Below are 21752 nucleotides of genomic sequence, written 5' to 3'. Positions count from 1 at the left end.
TGTACTTCCCACTCCCCAAGCCTAAATCGCCCCTCCACACAGGCAACCACTGGTTTGTTCTCTGTATCTGTGAGTCTGCTTCTTTTTTGCTATATTCACAAATTTGTTGTATTTTTTAGACTTCATATACAAGTGATATCGTACATTAATTTTCTTTCTCTGACTTATTTCACTTAGCATAATATCCTCCAAGTCCATCCATGTGGCTGAAAATGGCAAAATATTGTTATTTTTATGGCTGAGTAGTATCCCATTATTTATACAATACACAACCACATGTTTATCCATTCATCCATCAATGGAACTTTTCATTTTTTATTGGAGTATCGTTTATTGGGCTCCCCTGGTACCAATTTACCAGGGGCTTCCTGGCAGCTCAGCTGGTAAAGAATCCACCGGCAATGCAGGAGACCCTGGTTCTATTCCTCGGTTGGGAAGATTCCCCTGGAGAAGGGGATAGGCCACCCACTCCAGTATTCTTGGGCTTCCCTGGTGGCTCGGACAGTAACGAATCCACCTGCCATACGGGAGACCTGGGTTTGATCCCTGGGTTGGGAGGATCCCCTGGAAAAAGGGCATGGCAACCCACTCCAGTATTCTTGCCTGGAGAAGCCCATGGACAGAGAGGAGCCTGGCAGGCTGTATAGTCCATGGGGTCGCAAAGAGTTGGACACGACTGAGCAACTAAGCATAGCACATAGCACAGCATAGTTGATTGGTGGCTCAGATGATAAAGAATGGTGGCTCAGATGGTAAAGAATCTGCTTCCAGTGCAGGAGACCTGGGTTTGATCCCTGGGTCGGGAAGATCCCCTGGAGAAGGGAATGCAACCCACTCCAGTATTCTTGCCTGGAGAAGCCCACGGACAGAGGAGCCTGGTGGGCTACAGTCCCTGGGGTCGCAGAGTCAGACACAACTGAGTGACTAACACTTTCACCTTCATAGTTGATTAACAGTGGGCCCTGAGATTTTTAGAAGTGTGAGGGCGGGACTTCCCCATTTGCCCAGTGGTTAAGGCTCTGTGCTTCCAGTGTGGGAGTGGGTCGTGGGTTCGATCCCTGGTTGAGGACTAAGATCCCACATGCCCTGTGGCCAAATAAATAAATTAATTCATTTTAAAAAACTGTGAGGGAAGGTGAAACTTAGGAGAATTATTGATTTGGAGGAGATCATAGATATATTCAATCCAAGCCCTTTAGTTGACAGGTGAGGAAACTAAAGCTCAGTTAGTTAAAAGTGATGGGGTATGTAAGCTAATGGCCAAGTCTCAGGAGTCTAAACCACCTGTATGTTTCTCTTTCCGCCAAAGACACTACGTTCAATAGATTTAGGAAAAGGTACTTTCCCATTCACTCTCACAGATGCATTTTTTGTTTGTTTCTTCCTCTATGTTCTTCTTCTTAGACTGGCAGAGTGACATGGAATCAGATTCTTCAGCTCCAGAGATAAAAATATCTTTCCCCTGAGATTGGGAGTGTCTGATAGCCTCATCCAATTCCTTAAGTTTGGAAAAGAGGAATATTATTAGTCAGCTTGTATTTTAAAGTACCTTTTTCCTCTTATGAGCCTGAAAGACAGGGAAGTATCCTGGTTGTGAAAGAATAGAATTTTCCTATAATCTGAGCTATCTGTTCTGTCTTAAATTCTTAAGCAGAATTGAATTTTATTAAGATGATTGTAGCAATGCTATAATAGATAAATATTACACTCTAGTATGCAGTTGCCTTTTGACTTAGTCATTATACCACAGGATGGCATCCTAAATCAATTTCTGTGAGTCTATGCTGAAGTAAAAGCATAAGGCTCTGCATATATAAAGCCTAAGCTTGTCTAATCCAAAGACCTAGATGAATTATATTATGATAAGCTTCAGTTCATGAAAATTATTTGTACCTTCTTTTTTCAGTACCTGATATGAAAAAGGTAGCAATTGTTTTTATGAAATAAAATTGTATTCATCATCAATTTAAATGGTTAAAGAGCTTAAATATTTACACTGCAAGTAAATGAAATGTATTCATCTAATTTTTAGTATATTAAAAACGAAAGTCTTGGAGGATTCCCTGGTGGTCCAGTGGTTAGGACTCTGCCTTCTCACTCCTGGGGCCCTGGATTTGACCCTTGGTCAGGAAGCTAAGATCCCACAAGCCACATGGCATGGCCAAAAAAAGAAAAGAATGAAATTGAACTACAAAACAAAATTATCAAGGTGATATAAATGTTTTTTTTTTTTTAACAAAACCTCTTAAATTTCCAATAGCAATTGGTAAATAAAAATATTTTGTTGTATCTTTGTGTTTTCAGTGCAGTATTATTAAGAAATCACAGCATTAAATTGCAAATAATTATATCTGACTTCAAAAATAATGCCAAAAAGATAGCTCCCTCTGTGCTTGAAATGTTTAATTCCCTTTATAATTTGCTGTGTCTTTACTAGCGAAGAGAACATATGTTTGTCCTTTTAAAAAATTGACCAACTATTTATTTCATTCAATTGATACTTAATAATAGAGTCATCACTCTTTCAAAAAGACCAGCCTACTTTTATTTTGGTGCTAATAAATATGATGGGCTTCCCCGGTGGCTCGGATTGTAAAGAATCTGCCTGCAATGCAGGAGACGTGGGTTTGATCCCTGGGTCAGGAAGATTCCCTGGAGAAGGAAATGGCAACCCATTGTAATGTTTCTTGCTTGGGAAATCCCATAGACAGAGGAACCTGGTGAGCTACAGTTCATGGGTTTGTGAAAGAGTCGGACATGACTGAGTGACTGAACAACAACAAAGTAAATATAATGGTTGCAAATCTGGCATTAAATGAATGATGTTCATTTTGTGTATCCCTGTAGTAGCTCAGCAGTGTCTGTACTGATTTCCCGGAGCTCACAGCATTATGTTTCATGGAATGATAGAATATGACAGTGTGCATTTTTCAATGCCTCTGTCAGTAGACATTCAGGATTCCTTCTTTTTAATTCTTCCTATTGCAAATGAAGATGCTGTGCACACTTTTGCACCGTCTCCTGGTGCACACATGGGCCTGGTTTTCTAGGGTGTGACTAGGAGTAGGTCATGGGGATAATGTGCATGTCTCATTTTAAGGATACTGCTGTTTGCCTCCCTGCTCCCCAGTGGTTGTGCTGACTTGTACTCAGTTGTAAGACTCCCCCCTGCTTTACATTCTCACCAACACTTAACTACTCTCAGACTTCTTTATTTTGGGCAGTCTAGTAAATGAACTTCCCTGGTGACTCAGTTGGAAAAGAATCTGCCTGCAATGCAGGAGACCTGGGTTCAGTCTCTGGATCTGGAAAAGCCCCTGGAGAAGGGAATGGCAACCCACTCCAGTATTCTTGCCTGGGAAGTCCTATGGACAGAGGAGCCTGATGGGCTGCAGCCCACGAGTTGAACATGACTTAGCGACCAAACTAGCACCACCACCAACAGATAATAGAAGTTCACTATAGTAATTGTTAATGGGTTTAATTTTAACTTATTTTTGTGTATTTATCTATTGGATAACTTCTGAAATGGCTATTCTTATCATTTGCCCATTTTTCTTTTGGTGTATACATTTTGTTGGCTGAATTGTAGTTTGCTTTTTCATACTTGTTATGTTATTTAGTAATTAACATAAATTCTTAATTTTATTGAGCTTGAATTTATTCCTTATAATAAAGCATGCTTCCCCACACCTATATCATAAAAATTATGCTGCTGTATTTTCTACCAAAGGTTTAAAAAGTCTTGTATTTAAGTCATTAAAGAATTTGTGGTTATGGTGTGGGGTAGGAATCTAGAGATTTTTTCCCATTTGGATAGCCAATATTCATACACCATTTATCAAAAATGCTGTTCCGTTCACACTATCAGCTCTGCTGTATATTAGTGAAGTTGCTCAGTCGTGTCCGACTCTTCTCAACCCCATGGACTGCAGCCCACCAGGCTCCTCCATCCATGGGATTTTCCAGGCAAGAGTACTGGAGTGGGGTGCCAGTGCCTTCTCCAATGTATGTTAAACAGATATCAGTTTTCCATGTAGACAATAAATTTATGTGGGCCTTTTGATCTATTCCATTTGTGAATTTATCCCTTTGTTAATATGTCATTTTAGTTACTTACTACAAATTCAGCCAGTGTTTACATTTTTTGAGCCAATTCCTCCTACTTTCTTCTTTAGCAATGTTTTTGCTTTTGCTGTAGTCTTCTGTGTAAATTTTAGAATTAAGTTGGTTAGTTTCTAGGGATTTTGCTTTAGATTTTTATGTTTATCAATCAATTTGGGGAATTTTATTCCTTTATGATACTAAGTATACCCTTTATGAATATAGTATACATTTTCATTTAATCAGGGATTTCAAAATAATTTTCAAAAAGTCTTGAAATTTCTAGCATAAATATTGCTTCATCTTCTGTTGGCTTTAATTCTAGACTTTTTTTTTTACTATTGTGGATATAGTTTTACAAACTATCATTATGAAAAATTTAAAACATATAGAAAAGTGGAGAGAATAGTATAATTAGTCCCCTTTTACACAACCTCTAGCCTCAGTAGCTGTTAATTTTGGTAATCTTGCTTTATGTATCCTACTGCACATTCTCTCCTGCCAACCCCAGTCTATTTTGAGGCAAAATCCTAACATCATATTATTTCATTTATAATTGATAAATAATGACTTTACAGTATTTTAAGGAAAAGTATGTCTGCTGCTAAGTCGCTTCAGTCGTGTCCGACTCTGTACGACCCCATAGACAGCAGCCCACCAAGCTCCCCGGTCCCTGGGATTCTCCAGGCAAGAACACTGGAGCGTGTTGCCATTTCCTTCTCCAATGCATGAAAGTAAAAAGAGAAAGTGAAGTCGCTCAGGTGTGTCCGACTCTTAACAACCCCATGGACTGCAGCCCACCAGGCTCCTCCATCCATGGGATTTTCCAGGCAAGAGTACTGGAGTGGGTGCCACTGGCAGGCGTTATTCGGGGACCATCTCTCGCTCACTCTCATATGCAGTCGCACCAGGCACTAGTCCCTTCTTCTGAAGAAAGTGTACTCCAGTGACGTAGGACTTTGGCTGGCTTTCTGCTTCAGTCTGCTAATGTCTACTTTCACAGTTCATAGACTGATCAAAATGCATCCCGTTTTGTTTTCAAAATCGTAAAATTACATATTTATTGTGTGCATGTGTGTGTAGTAGGGGCTATTATATATTTTCGTGGGTTTGGCAAGAAAGAGGGAAGAGGAAGACTGTACCTTATCTTACCACCATAAACCGGTGGGCAATGTCTTCATTATAAATATAAAATCTATAGCTGAAAGAAAAGTGTTTTATATAAGAATGTTTAGCTTTTTGGTAAGAGGTCTAAGAAGGGAAATTTGATTTTTCTGACTTCTGTGTTCTGTGCTGTGATCAGTCATATCTGCCTCTTTGTGACCCTGTGGACGGTAGCTGGCAAGGCTCCTTCGTGCATAGGATTCTCCAGGCAAGAATACTGCAGTGGGTTGCCATTTCCACCTCCAGGGGATCTTCCCAACCCAGGGATTAAATCTGTGTCTCCTGAGTCACCTGCATTGCAGGTGGGTTTTTTCTTGACTTCTGTTGCTTTCCCCCAGGTATATGTTGGTCTTTCCAATGAAACAATAATCTGGAAAGGTTTTTTTTTTTTCCATTCATATATAGAACAATGAAATTTAACATTGGAAGGCTTATATTATAAGCAAAATAGGAAGTTCTAATGAATTTCTAAAAACACTTTAAATCCACAGTTGAAATCACATGAAGGATATAATTTTGCATACAAATACAAGGTCTAAGATTCACTATTAATTAAGTCCCATGTGCCAACTTAGAACAGATGTATGTATTTACTAAATAATTATGAGTTATTTATTAGTAATTAAAAGGTAACAGCTACTAAATGCATATTAATTAGTTACATAAGACAAAATGGCATATAGCAACCTTTTAATTTCAAGTATAAAACAAGTATAAATCAAAGGTATTTGAATGAAAAATAAACTGTTAATTAACTTGCCATACTGACCAATCTTCAGTGCTAGAGAAAAGACACTTCTTAGTGTATATGCTGGGCTTTCCAGGTGGCGCTAGTGGTAAAGAACATGCCTGTCAATGCTGGAGACCTAAGAGGCCTGGGTTCGATCCCTGGGTCAGAAAAAGATTCCCTGGAGGAGGGCATGGCAACCCACTCCAGTATTCTTGCCTGTAGAATTCCCTGGACAGAGGAGCCTGGCAGGCTACAGCCCATAGGGTTGCACAGAGTCAGACAGGACTGAAGAGACTTTGCATGCAAGTACAGTGGCTTCCCTGGGGGCTCAGATGGTAAAGAATCCACTTGCAATGCAGGAGACCTGGGTTCGATCCCTGGGTTGGGAAGATCTGCTGGAGAAGTGAAAGGCTACCCACTCCAGTATTCTTGCCTGGAGAATTCCATGGACAGAGGAGCCTGGTAGGCTTACAGTTCAGGGGATCTCAAAGAATACGACACTACTGAGCGATTTTCACTTCACTCGCAGTGTATATGCTACTGTGAAATAGGTTGATTATTTTTTGCATGTCGCACCATACTTCAGAGAACCAGTTAAAGGCGAGTTTATAAATACCAAACAAAATGAGTGAGAGACAACTGCTATTGCATTAAAAGCATTATACTCCTTAGGCAAATGTGGGAACTGGGAGAAGCGCTTCCCATGTACTCTCTTAAAAAACAAGTGAACAAAACATAACTCGAATCTTCTACTTAGGTGTGGTCAGTAGCTTAATATGAATTCTGTAACTTTTCATTTTCATTATCACACTCTACTTTCTTTGGAGAAGAAATATCTCTAAATTATTCACACTAGTAGGGTGAGTTGCTCAGAGGCTTGCATTTGGATCTAAATAAAGGATGACAAAATACACTGGTAGACTATTCCAATAAGAACTGAATATAAAAAAAATCCAAAATACTCATTGCTAGGAGATCAGACAAGTAAGCTCTGGTATAGTCATTAATAATCAAATGTTATATAATGATAAAAATGAAAGGAATATTATTGCATGCAAAATAATGTTGAGCTAAAGAAAATGATGATTTTTTAAATTAAAAAATAAATCAGTTAAATTAATACCTTAGGCTTTAAAGAAATTGCTATGACTCATGAATTCTTGTATATTTTAGGGGAAAAGGGAAGTCACAGAGCCATGCAGTTTGACCATGGTGTATTAGAGTCAGTTAATGTTTTTCAGAATTTCTAGTTCTAGCACAGTTTTATAGCCCTAACCATAGACTTATTGGCAGTTAGAGTCTGAACTAAGGATATCATCTATGGGTTTTTACTATCTTATTCTTGAACCGCAAAGAGAAAACAAAATCAACACCTTCATCTGCTCTTAATCAAAACACTTCTATGTCTATAAAATACATGGACAAAACAGTGTTTAGAATACCATTAGCTAGAAGAAATACGGTTACAGTGTTTAGAATACCATTAGCTAGAAGAAATACGGTTACAGTGTTTAGAATACCATTAGCTGGAAGAAATGCGGTTACAGGGGTGCTCTAACACAGACAAGGCAAATTTGGCACCTTTAAAGCTCAATAAATTCAAACCACTGTCTTGTGATATTAACATCTTGAAAATTGTGTTAACTTGCTGTGTTCTGCTTACAGACTTTCAACACTGAGGCCCCCAAATGAATTTTCAGTAGGTCTTATCTGTCTTGCACTTTGCATTTATTGCTCTGCATTTTATTACCTGAATCTGCTTCCATATTTACACATGCAAAACATGGTAGAGAATTGAAGTCATTTTTCTGGATAATCCAAACCAAATTAGTGGCCTCAGCTCCTACATATTTCAGATGAAGTTGTATTTCTCTTAGTTTGAGTTTTAGGATAATTATTATAGTTCTGTATTTGATGTGCACAGGCAAATCCTTAGAATTCAGAGTGTGGGAAAGTGCTGAGGGCAGTGATTTCAAAATGAAAGGAAGGAATCTATTTTAAAGTGCAGTAAGAATTTGAATTTATGGTTATAATTTTGGCTTAAAGTCAGAAAACTTTCTCTTTTTAATATTTCATTAACATTTTAGTGATCTAGAGATCTAAAGATCCCTTCAAGAAAATTAGTGATGCCAGGGAACATGTCATCAGGTTCAGTTCAGTTCAGTTCAGTCACTCAGTCACGTCCAGCTCTTCATGATCCCATGAACCGCAGCACGCCAGGCTTCCCTGTACATCACCAACTCCCAGAGTTTACCCAAACTCATGTCTGTTGAGTCGGTGATGCCATCCAACCATCTCATCCTCTGTCGTCCCCTTCTCTTCCCACCTTCAATCTTTCCCAGCATCAGGGTCTTTTCAAATGAGTCAGCTCTTTGCAACAGATGGCCAAAGTATTGAAGTTTCAGCTTCAACATCAGTCCCTCCAATGAACGCTCAGGACTGATTTCCTTTAGGATGGACAAGTTGGATCTCCTTGCTGTACAAGGGACTCTCAAGAGTCTTCTCCAACACCACAGTTCAAAAGCATCAATTCTTTGGTGCTCAGCTTTCTTTAAAGTCCAACTCTCACATCCATACATGACTATGGAAAAACCATAGCCTTGACTAGATGGACCTTTGTTGACAAAGTAATATCTTTGCTTTTTAATATGCTGTCTAGGTTGGTCATAACTTTTCTGCCAAGGAGTAAGCATCTTTTAATTTCATGGCTGCCGTCACCATCTGCAGTTATTTTGGAGCCCAGAAAAATAAAGTCAGCCACTATTTCCACTGTTCCCCCATCTATTTGCCATGAAGTGATGGGATTGGATGACATGACCTTAGTTTTCTGAATGCTGAGCTTTAAGCCAACTTTTTCACTTTCCTTTTTCACTTTCATCAAGGCTCTTTAGTTCTTCTTCACTTTCTGCCATAAAGGTGGTGTCATCTGCATATCTGAGGTTATTGATATTTCTCCCGGCAATCTTGATTCCAGCTTATGATTCATCCAGCCCAGAGTTTCTCATGATGTACTTTGCTTAAAAGTTAAATTAGCAGGGTGACAATATACAGCCTTGACATACTCCTTTTCCTATTTGGAACCCAAGATGGAACTCAAGACAGATGGGTCATGGTGGAGGGGTCTGACAGAATGTGGCCCACTGGAGAAGGGAATGGCAAACCACTGCAGTACTCTTGCCTTGAGAGTCCCATGAACAGTATGAAAAGGCAAAAAGGTGGAACAGTGAAAGATGAACTCCCAGGTCAGCAAGTGCTCAATATGCTACTGGAGCTCAGTGGAGAAATAACTCCAGAAAGAATGAAGGGATGGAGCCAAAATAAAAACAACACCCAGTTGTGGATGTGACTGGTGATAGAAGCAAGGTCCGATGCTGTAAAGGGCAATATTGCATAGGAACTTGGAATGTTAGGTCCATGAATCAAGGCAAATTGGAAGCGGTCAAACAGGAGATGGCAAGAGTGAATGTTGACATTTTAGGAATCAGTGAACTAAAATGGACTGGAATGTGGGAATTTAACTCAGATTTTTTCATCTAAAGATGGGCACAATAAAGGAAAGAAATTGTATGGACCTAACAGAAGCAGAAGGCAATGGCACCCCACTCCAGTACTCTTGCCTGGAAAATCCCATGAACTGAGGAGCCTGGAAGGCTGCAGTACATGGGGTCGCTAAGAGTTGGACACGATTGAGTGACTTCCCTTTCACTTTTCACTTTCATGCATTGGAGAAGAAAATGGCAACCCACTCCAGTGTTCTTGCCTGGAGAATCCCAGGGAAGGGGGAGCCTGGTAGGCTGCTGTCTCTGGGGTCATACAGAGTCAGACACGACTGAAGCAACTTAGCAGCAGCAACAGACGCAGAAGATATTAAGAAGAGGTGGCAAGAATATACAGAAGAACTATACAAAAAAGATCATCAGGACCCAAATAATCATGATGGTGTGATCACTAACCTTGAGCCAGACATCCTGGAACAGAAGGCAAGTGGGCCTTAGGAAGCATCACTATGAACAAAGCTAGTAGAGGTGATGGAATTCCAGTTGAACTATTTCAAATACTAAAAGGTGATGCTGTGAAAGTGCTGCACTCAATACGCCAGCAAATTTGGAAAATTCAGCTGTGGCCATGGGACTGGAAAAGGTCAATTTTCATTCCAAGCCCAAAGAAAGGCAATGCAAAGAATGTTCAAACGACTGCACTATCGCACTCATCTCACATGCTGGCAAAATAATGCTCAAAATTCTCCAAGCTAGGCTTCAACAGAACATGAACCATGAACTTCCAGATGTTCAAGCTGGTTTTAGAAAAGGCAGAGGAACCAGAGATCAAATTGCCAACATCCATTGGATCATCGAAAAAGCAAGAGAGTTCCAGAAAAATATTTACTTCTGCTTTATTGATTATGCCAAAGCCTTTGACTGTGTAGATCACAACAAACTGTGGAAAATTCTTCAAGAGATGGGCATACCAGACCACTTGACCTGCCTCCTGAAAAATCTGTGTGCAGGTCAGGAAGCAACAGTTAGAACTGAACATGGAACAATGGACTGGTTCCAAATCAGGAAAGGAGTACATCGAGGTTGTATATTGTCACCCTGCTTATTTAACTTATATGCAGAGTACATCATGAGAAACGCTGGGCTGGAAGAAGCACAAGCTGGAATCAAGATTGCTGGGAGAAATATCAATAACCTCAGACATGCAGATTACACCACCCTTATGGCAGAAAGCAAAGAAGAACTAAAGAGCCTCTTGATGAAAGTAAAAGAGGAGAGTGAAAAAGTTGTCTTAAAACTCAACATTCAGAAAACTAAGATCATGGCATCCAATCCCATCACTTCATGGCAAATAGATGGGGAAAAAATGCAAACAGTGACAGACTTTATTTTTCTGGGCTCCAAAATCACTGCAGATGGTGAATACAGATGTGAAATTAAAGACACTTAACCCCTGGAAGTAAAGCTATGCCCAACCTAGACAGCATATTAAAAAGCAGAGACATTACTTTGCCAACAAAGGTCCATCTAGTCAAACCTTTGGTTTTCCCAGTAGTCATGTATGGATGTGAGAGTTGGACTATAAAGAAAGCTGAGCACCAAAGAATTGACGCTTTTGAACTGTGGTGTTGGAGAAGACTTTTGAGAGTCCCTTAGACTGCAAGGAGATCCAACCAGTCCATCCTAAAGGAAATCAGTCCTGAATATTCATTGGAAGGGCTGATGCTGAAGAAAGAGCTGATGCTGAAGCTGAAACTCCAATCCTTTGGCCACCTGAGGGGAGGAACTGTCTCATTTGAAAAGACCCTGATGCTGGGAAAGATAGAAGGTGGGAGGAGAAGGAGACGGCAGATGATGAGATGGTTGGATGTCATCACCAACTTAATGGATATGAGTTTGGGTAAACTCTAGGAGTTGGTGATGGACAGGGAGGCCTGGCGTGCTGCAGTCCTTGGGGTCACAAAGAACTGGACATGACTGAGATACTGAACTGAACATTTTATTGATCAGATTGATTTCCATAATTTGAGTACCATATAGCAGCAAAGGTGGGTGAATACTGATGATTAACACAGGAAAAATTCATAGCATGGAATATAGTCAGCTTTGCTTTGAATACGTAAGGATAAAAGATGCAATGCTTGCCAAGAGAATCTTATGGCTGAGACTTGTCACATGGTAATGCTATTCAGAATATAATAATGAATGCCTTTCCAGGATAATAATACCTAGTCTAATCCTCTCATTTTAAACTGAACATAAATATAAAGGATATTAAGAATATATTTGAGATGTCAATGAAATAAAATGTTGTCACAGGATAATGGTCTCCTGCTGCTTCATAAAATACCAAGCCAAAGGCAAGACTTACATTTTCAGAGTAGAAGACATTAATCCCATGACAGTGTTTTATTGCAGTGATTGTATTTCTATTATATAAAATGAGCATGTAGATTTAATCAGTTCACTTGATGTATGTTGATGTTGTAAATTGACAGTGGTTTATCATCATTATGAAATTGTTTTATCCTTGAAGGCAATTTATCAAAGAAAATATAAATGTTTTAGGAAACAACTTTCAGGTTCAGGGGTAATAGAAATTTCTGACTAGCTGGAGATTGGTTTTCCCTAAGAAAGTAATAGTTAATATAACAAAAGAGGGACAGTATGATTGACTTACTCAAAAAAGGTTTGTGTAATAATCATGTTAATAGCATAGTTCCACATTTCAATTTGCTGACAAGTAAAACATAGTAATTAAATAAAATTATTTGAGCAAAAAAATCACAATGACACATCGAAATTTGAATTTCTGCTCAGAATGCTTTACTAAGTCATTTACAAAACTATCTTTGTTACTTTGAATAATGATTACTGCAAAACAGCTGACGTCTTTAGATAACAGTACCATTCTGTATTTCTAAGTACTGCTATATAATACAACAAAGGCCCATTGTGCAGGATAGGTTAAAGGTTCTTATGGAAGCTTAACCATCTAAGCCAAACCAAGCATTATTCCCAATGGAAAATGAAAACTAATTTCTTGTTTCTTCTCTTTGAAAATACATAATGACAAAACAGTTGGATCTATTCCATTGACTGTGTTTAGAATATTATATTCCATATAGAAGTATTTGTTCCTTATATCTGAAAGAGGCCTCAAGTTTGCTTTGAGAACCTTTTCCAGTTTTTTTAATGAACCCAAACCACTGCAGTTAATTTACTGTTCTCAAAGGTAGATCTGATTTCACTTGCCTTTTTATGTTTATTGACTATCTTAAAATAGGTCCATTTTGTATTTCTGAGGCCATCTATGGGACTTCTCTGGTGGTTTAGTGGTAAAGAATCTGCCTGCAATGCAGGAGACCAAGATTCAATCCCTGGGTCAGGAAGAGCCCATGAAGGAAGGCATGGCAACCTGCTCTAGTATTTTTGGCTGGAGAATCCCATGGACGGAGGAGCCTGACAGGCTACAGTCCTTAGGGTTGAACAGACTCAGACAAGACTGTGGCAAATAAGTGGGAAACAGCGGGGACAGTGAGAGACTTTATTTTTCTGGGCTCCAAAATCACTGCAGATGGTGACTGCAGCCATGAAATTAAAAGACTCTTCCTTCTTGGAAGAAAAACTATGACCAACCTAGACAGCATATTACAAAGCAGAGACATTATTTTGCCATCTAAGGCCCATCTAGTCAAGACTATGGTTTTTCCAGTAGTCGTGTATAAATGTGAGAGTTGGACTATAAAGAAAGCTGAGTGCAGAAGGATTGATGCTTTTGAACTGTGGTGTTGGAGAAGACTTTTGAGAGTCCCTTGGACTGCAAGGAGATCCAACCAGTCCATCCTAAAGGAAATCAGTCCTCAATATTCATTGGAAGGACTGATGCTGAAGCTGAAACTCCAATACTTTGGTCATCTGATGGGAAGAACTGAGTCATTTGAAAAGACCCTGATGCTGGGAAAGATTGAAGGCAGGAAGAGAAGGGGATGACAGAGGATGAGGTGGTTGGATGGTATCACCAACTCAAAGGACATGAGTCTGAGTAAGCTCCTGGAGTTGGTGATGGACAGGGAATCCTGGTGTGCTACAGTCCTGCTGCTGCTGCTGCTGCTGCTGCTAAGTCGCCTCAGCTGTGTCTGACTCTGTGCGACCCCATAGATGGCATCTCACCAGGCTCCCCAGTCCCTGGGATTCTCCAGGCAAGAACACTGGAGTGGGTTGCCATTTCCTTCTCCAATGCATGAAAGTGAAAAGTAAAAGGGAAGTGGCTCAGTCGTGCCCGACTCTTAACGACCCCATGGACTGCAGCCTACCAGGCTCCTCCATCCATGGGATTTTCCAGGCAAGAGTACTGGAGTGGGGTGCCATCGCCTTCTCTGATGCTACAGTCCGTGGGGTCATAAAGAGTCGGACACAACTGAGCGAATGAACTGAACTGAACTGAAGGCCATCTATGTTCCCACTGTCTGTCTCTTGGTGGTATAAGGCCCACAAATCTGAAAATTAAAAGCTTCATCTTCAAAATACAGCAAGCAAGGTAACTTAAAAAGCTAAAAGCTATTCTTTTTCATAAAAATGCAAATCATCTAGCCCATAGAAGGAAAGGCCATTAAGGAAAAATATCAACATGGCCAAAGTGGGATAAGAGTGACATCTGGAAAATGCTCACGGAGTTGAGATACTCTCTTTTTTTTTAGCATTTCAAACATTTATTCATTTATTTGCTTATTTATGTTTGGTTGCCCCGGGTCTTCGGTTTTGTGCGCGGGCTTTCTCCAGCTGCAATGAGCAGGGCCTCCTCTCTAGCTGCAGTGCTCAGGCTTCTCACAATGCGGCTTCTCTTTTGCAGAGCACGGGCCCCAGGCGCAGGGCCTTCCGTAGCTGAGCCCCTGGGCTCTGGAACACCGGCTCAGCCGTTGTGCACAGGCTTAGCTGCTCTGCGGCATGAGGGATCTTCCCAGATCCGGGATCCAACCTGTCTGTGTCTCCTGCACTGGCAGGCGGATTCTTTCCCACTGAGCCACCAGGGAAGCCCAAGACACTCTTTCATGACCCTTGTCATACCCTTGTCATTAGGCTGTTCACTGCATCACAGGCCATCCATTCTCAGTTCTTTGTGTGAAAAGATCGGGAATCATCACAACCATATTTCTTCTACGTTAATCACAAATCTGCTTTTTATGGTCATTTTATTATGAAGTCTATTTTTTATGATCACATACCACGTAGGGCTGCTATCACAAAAGACCACAGATTGGGAGGGGGCAGTTCCAGAGACTTCAGGGCCACGATGAAGAGCTCAGCAAGGCGTGTCTTCTCCGTGGCTTGTAGGCTGCTGCCTTCTTACTATGACCTCACGTGGGCTTCTATGTCTGATGTCTCTTAGTGTGTTGGAATTTTTTCGGATTGGATTAGGGCTCATCCATGTGACCTCTGGGCTTCCCTGGTAGCTCAGCTGATAAAGAATCAGCCTGCAATGCAGGAGACCTGGGTTTGATCCCTGGGTTGGGAAGATCCCCTGGAGAAGCGGATAGGCTACCCACTCCAGTATTCTGACCTGGAGAATTCCATGGGCTGTATAGTCCATGGGGTCGCAAAGAGTCAGACACGACTGAGTGCCTTTCACTTTATGTGACCTCTTTTTCATCTTATTTACCTCTTCAAGGCTCTATCTCCAAATACAGTCACATTGTGAGTTGCTGTGGCTTAGGGCTGCAGTATATGAACGTGGGGGACACAGTTTGGTTCATAACACATATTAATAAGATTTCTCTTGAATTTTAGTATTACACATAAAAAGAAAACTGAAGCTAGAAAACCGTAATAATATATGAGCTTTTAAAAAGCGTGGAAAAAAGAGTTTGTGTCGAGAGGGCTCTGTCATCTTCATTCTTCGGAAGCTTTGTCCACAGCCCCAAGTGCATCGTCGTGGTGTGACAGTACGTTGACGAAGTATTTCTCTGAGAACTGAATGCCTTCTATGCTAGTTCTTATCTTTCCTACGAGGAATAAGTTTCTCGAGAAAAGATACCATGTTTCATGTAAGTATGTATTACACCTCAAACCTACCACAGGGCCTAGGCACTCGATAAATATTAAGGAAGTGATAGTTGGATGGATGGACGGACGAAATAATTTGCAAGTCACTTGTACATTTAGAGCTGTGATTTAGATATTTTATACCTGAGATTATTGCTAATGAGAAATACTCTCGATTATGACAAGAGACACCTTAGGAATATTATTCTTTAGTGTACATAAAACTAGATCTTAAAATATGACTGCCAAACAGATTTAAGAAAGATTTTATTACATGGCGACCAGCCAAAACCATTGAGCAGAAAATAGAAAGGAAATAAAATTATACTGTCTTGAAATCCAGGTGGAGTTTTGCACATTCTTTCTCATTAAACATCTATCTTGTTTCCTATCTGAGTTTCAGAGGCAAAGGAAGAGCTATGAACATTTGACATATACTTAGTTCCAAATAGACTGTAAATTCTCAGTAGTTGGGTGTGCAAGCCAGGAGGTGTGTTTATATTATTCACATTCTGCACCGTAGTTCTCTGAACATAAATTTCTCCTTCTTTAGGATTGTTTTACCCATCACCAAGAAATACCTATATCTTCAGCTTAACAAGAAAAATTTTAAATATCCAAGCAACAGTCCTAATTTTGCTTCCTGGTGATAACTGGCAACAACATTTGTAAAATAAGCCTGCTAACATTTAGGTATATTTAAATATGTGTGTATATTAAATCCATATAAATATGAAGGTAAGTCTATCTCAGATTCAGCAAGGCTCCAAAAGGATGTACATGCTGAAATGAACTACTATGCAGGGCTTCTTGAGAACTAGCTAAAGGGAAGGTTGATTACTAGTCGCCAATGACTGGACTTCCCCGGTGGCTCAGCGGTAAAGAATCCGCCTGCAGTGCAGGAGATGCCAGTTCGGTCCCGGGGGGTCAGGAAGGTCCCCTGGAGGAGGGCATGGCAACCCACTCAGTGTTCTTCCCCGGGAAGTCCCATGGGCAGAGGAGCCTGGAGGGCTACAGTCCGCGGGGTCGCACAGAGTCGGACCGACGTAGTGACTGAACAGCAGCCACGAGGGGTTCGGGGGGCGCGACGCCTTTGGAGGAGGCTGCGGTCTGTGTCCGCCCTCTCGGGAGAGTCTGCTCTGGCGTCATCGCGAGGGCAGGGCAGGGGGCTCATTTAGCGTTCTCGGCACTTTGTGAAAGGCGTCAGGCCGGGAGGACACACAGTGTTTTTCAGGGTCGAGAGAAGGGCCGTCCAGGAGTGAGGCGTTCAGCGGGCAGGACTGCAGGAAGGCAGCGGCTGAGCGGCGCAGCGATGGTCTCGGGAGCTAGAGGAGCCACGTGGAGGTCCTGCCCTCTGAGGATCTCCAGGAAGCACGTTTAAGGCCTGTAGCTCCGAGGGAGCGTCCCTGCCGGCTCAGACAGTGAAAGCACCGCCTGCAACGCGGGAGTCCGGGGTTCGATCCTTGGGTCAGGAAGATTCTCTGGAGGAGGGCATGGCTCCTCACTCCAGGGTTCCTGCCTGGAGAATCCCATGGACGGAGGAGCCTGGCGGGCTACAGTCCACGGGGTCGCAAAGAGTCGGACAGGCTCCGAGGGCAGCTGTGCCGCGGCAGGGTAGCTCGGGCAACAGCAATCGTTCTGACCTTCCCCTCCTCTCCCCACTTCCGCTACTTCCGTCCGCCCACCCTGGGAGGGAGCCAGGGTCAGCAAGCGAAGGCTTCTGGAGAGAAAGAAGTCATTTGTGCCCACCATCCTTAGCGGCTTCCAAGCTAAGCAATAGTGATCTAATGAAGTTTGCCCATTAAATTTGACTATTTTAATAACTGAAGCTAAAACTAAAGTGATTGAAGAAATATTTTTTCTAAAGTGATCATAAAGCACTAGATCTGGCCTGGCCTGGCCTGATCTAAGATACTGGAGAGATCTAGATCCAGCTAAAAACCAGTTGGAAAGGAGAGCCTGGAGGGAATTAAAGTGATATATTTTTTATACACTGCAGAATTCTGTTCTTTCAACATTATGTATACAAATACCCACACACGAACCAAATATAACACACTATTAAATATACACAATGAATTACACTCACCATGAAGTCTGTACATATAAAAAGTGGGGCTGTATTTGACACACTGTTTTAGAGTTTTACAGCTTGCCTTCTTGGTGGTGCAGTGGTAAAGAATCAGCCTGCCAATGCAGGAGATGCAAGAAACGCAGGTTCGATCCCTGAGTGGGGAAGATCCCCTGGAGTAGGCAACCTATTCCAGTATTCTTGCCTGGAAAATACCATGGACAGAGGAACTTGGTGGGCTACATACAGTCTATGGGGTCGCAGAGTCAGACATGACTGAGCATGTATATGTGCATTTTTCATTTATCTATATACCATGATCTGGAGAAGGCAATGGCACTCCACTCCAGTACTCTTGCCTGGAAAATCCCATGGAAGGAGGTGCCTGGAAGGCTGAAGTCCATGGGGTCACTGAGGGTTGGACACGACTGAGCGACTTCCCTTTCACTTTTCACTTTCCTGCATTGGAGAAGGAAATGGCAACCCACTCCAGTGTTCTTGCCTGAGGAATCCCAGGGATGGGGGAGCCTGGTGGGCTGCCATCTATGGGGTCACACAGAGTCAGACACGACTGAGGTGACTTAGCAGCATATCATGATCAAGTATTTTTTTTCTGCAGCATTATTTGTAATTACTTCAAAAAACCCTTGATTAGTTACTCATTTCATTTGACTATTTCCCTCTTGCTGGCCATTTATATTTTGTTAAATTCATACATGTTTAAATTAGTGTTTGCTAAAGTTATATCCTTATAATGAATAAGTAGTGAGCGTCTTTCTTTATTACTTAGAACAAGAGTGTAATAAGCATGGACTTGTGGTCACAGAGATGCACAGTTAAGAAGAATTTAATGAAGTATAGTTGATTTACAGTGTTTCAGGTTTATTGCCAAGTGAATCCATTTTATATATATTCTTTTTCAGATTCTTTCCCATTATAGGTTATTACAAGATACTGAGCATAGAGTTCTGTGCTGTACAGTCAGATTCTTGTTTATCAGTAGACTGCATCTGTTCATCTCAAGCTCCCAATTTCCCCTCCCTCCTTCCTCCTTTGGTAACCATAAGCTTGTTTTCTCTGCCTGTGAGTCTTTCTCTGTCTTGTAAATAAGTTCATTTGTATCATATTTTAGATTCCACATATCAGATCAGATCAGTTGCTCAGTCGTGTCCGACTCTTTGCCACCCCATGAATCGCAGCACGCCAGGCCTCCCTGTCGGTCACCAACTCCCAGAGTTCACCCAGACTCACGTCCATCGAGTCAGTGATGCCATCCAGCCATCTCATCCTCTGTCGTCCCCTTCTCCTCTTGTTCCCAATCCCTCCCAGCATCAGTCTTTTCCAATGAGTCAACTCTTCGCATGAGGTGGCCAAAGTACTGGAGTTTCAGCTTTAGCATCATTCCTTCCAAAGAAATCCCAGGGCTGATCTCCTTCAGAATGGACTGGTTGGATCTCCTTGCAGTCCAAGGGACTCTCAAGAGTCTTCTCCAACACCACAGTTCAAAAGCATCAATTCTTCGGCGCTCAGCCTTCTTCACAGTCCAACTCTCACATCCATACATGACCACAGGAAAAACCATAACCTTGACTAGACGAACGTTTGTTGGCAAAGTAATGTCTCTGCTTTTGAATATCCTGTCTAGGTTGGTCATAACTTTCCTTCCAAGGAGTAAGCGTCTTTTAATTTCATGGCTGCAGTCATCATCTGCAGTGATTTTGGAGCCCAGAAAAATAAAGTCTGACACTGTTTCCACTCTTTCCCCATCTATTTCCCATGAAGTGATGGGACTGGATGCCATGATCTTCGATTCCACATATAGATTATATGATATTTGTATCTGACACCCGTCACTTGGTATAAATCCATGTTGCTGCAAATGGCATTATTTCCTTCCACCTTATGTCTGGGTAATGTACACATGTTGTATAATTGTATATATAAGCTGAATCTTTTTATCCATTCATCCATCGATGGACATTAAGGTTGCTTTCATATCTTAGCTATTGCAAACAGTGCTGCTATGAACACTGGGATGTATGTATCTTTTCAAATTAGAGTTTTTGTCTTTTTCCAGGATATGCCCAGGAGTGGAATTGCTGGATTACATGGTAATTCTATTTTTATTATTTTAAGGAACCTCCATAGTGGTTGCATCAGTTTACATTCCCGCCAACAGTGTAGGAGGGTTCCCAGAGGGCGTGTATTTTAATAGTTGTTAAGTACTTCCAAACCACCATTCAGAAATCTTTAACCAGTTTGTCCTTCCCACCAGTAGTAAATCATGTGCCATTCCCCACACTCTCTGCATTATTAACTTTTAATGCACAGTGTTATTGTTTTCCAAAATTAAAGTACAAAGCATGGCATAATGATTGCTGAAATTTGCGTATCTCTGATTACTATGGAGCTGCAAGTGTGACGTTTTTGCTAATTGATTTGCATGATGACATTTTCATTTTCTAATTTACTGGCCTCCTGTCTTTTGGCCATTTTTTAAAAGATAGTCTATTTATATATCTTTTTCTAATGATTCACAATTCTTTTGATACGTTAAAAATTCTAAACTGTCCCATATGTTGATATTATATTCCTCTGATAAACATTTACATCTGACCCTTGAACAACGAGGGGGGTAGGAACACTGACCCCCCTTGAAGTCAAACATTCTGTGTAACTTATAGTCAGCCTTCCCTGTGTGTGATTTCCCCATATGCTCGGTCCCACACGCAAGGATCCAACTCCCTGCGTCACCATGCAGCACTGGAGGATTTGCTGCTGAAAGAAGCCCGTGTATAAGTGGGTGCGTGCGGTTCAGACCTGAGCTGTTCAAGGATCAACTGTATATTTAAATGTCTTTCTTGTTGTATTACCCATACAGACAGTTAATTTTCAGTTTTTCTCTAGTCAAACGAGTCATCATTACCCTGCATTTTTCTCTGTCTTTGGTATCAAAATTAGAAGGCTCTTTTTACATTTATACAATTATATTTATTAATATATTTAAATCTTAAATCTAAATGTAATTAAAGCATTGCAACAAGGCCCTACTGTATAGCACAAGGAACTATATTCAATATCCTGAGATAAGCCAGAATGGAAAAGAATATTAAAAAGTATATATACGGATAACTGAATCATTTTGCTGTATAGCAGAAATTAACATTATAAACCAACTTCAATTTAAAAAAGAAAAGTAAAATTGATTTAATGAAATAAAGCAGCCTATTGAAAGAGTAAAAAATATATATGTAAAAAAAATTGCCAAACATGAACTAAGTATCAAAGATAATAGAACACGCGCACGAGTGTGCCCAGCTTGAGGACACCTGAGCTCTTTCTGCATTTTATTCTCTTTGTTCATATTATTTCTTTCTCTTTAACAAAATGTATAGTTGCAAGTACATTCTCCATCTATTTACCTTCCGTTTTTCTTCAGAACTAATCACTATTCTGTTCCAGGGCATTATTCATGTCCAAGTGTCTATTACTTATCCTAGATGTCAATAAGCAATCTACTGCCTTTCTGTAGGGCTTTAAATTTTTATTAAAATTTTTCTAATATGTCTATGTATTTTCAATATGCTTTTTTACTCAATATTGTGTTTTTGAAATTCACTAACATGGGGATTTTTTTCCCCTAACATTATAAACTTTAGAACTACCTATGCTGTTGGAGAAGGCAGTGGCACCCCACTCCAGCACTCTTGCCTGGAAACTCCCGTGGACAGAGGAGTCTGGTAGGCTGCAGTCCATGGTGTTGCTAAGAGTTGGACATGACTGAACAACTTAACTTTCACTTTTCATTTTCATGCATTGGAGAAAGAAATGGCAACCCACTCCAGTGTTCTTGCCTGGAGAATCCCAGGGACGGGGGAGCCTGGTGGGCTGCCGTCTATGGGGTCGCACAGAGTCGAACACGACTGAAGCGACTTAGCAGCAGCAGCAGCAGCATGCTGTTGTTCATAGATCTAGTTCATTCATTTTAACCGCTGTCTAGTATACAGATGTGTGACTAAACCTTAGATCATCTCTTCTATTAAAAATGAATATTTAGGTAATTCCAACTTTTTTATTTTTCAACTCCAACTAAAGTTAGGATGAATTTTCTAGCTCACGCTTTCTGGGAACATGAGTCAGAGCT

At 40.9% G+C, this 21752-nt stretch overlaps 1 protein-coding gene across 1 annotated transcript in view; it reads left to right on the top strand.

Moving 5' to 3' along the window:
- Positions 1–21752, top strand: part of TMEM232 (transmembrane protein 232) — a 233059-nt gene that overhangs the window by 168570 nt on the left and 42737 nt on the right. The window contains exon 13 of the mRNA XM_070374679.1: positions 19686–19718. Within this exon, the coding sequence (XP_070230780.1) occupies positions 19686–19718 (33 nt within the window). The remainder of the gene's footprint in view (positions 1–19685; positions 19719–21752) is intronic.

This window comes from Bos mutus, chromosome 7 (assembly GCF_027580195.1).
Source record: "Bos mutus isolate GX-2022 chromosome 7, NWIPB_WYAK_1.1, whole genome shotgun sequence".
Classification (NCBI taxonomy): Eukaryota; Metazoa; Chordata; class Mammalia; order Artiodactyla; family Bovidae; genus Bos; species Bos mutus.
This window is presented reverse-complemented; position numbering and strand designations above follow the sequence as displayed.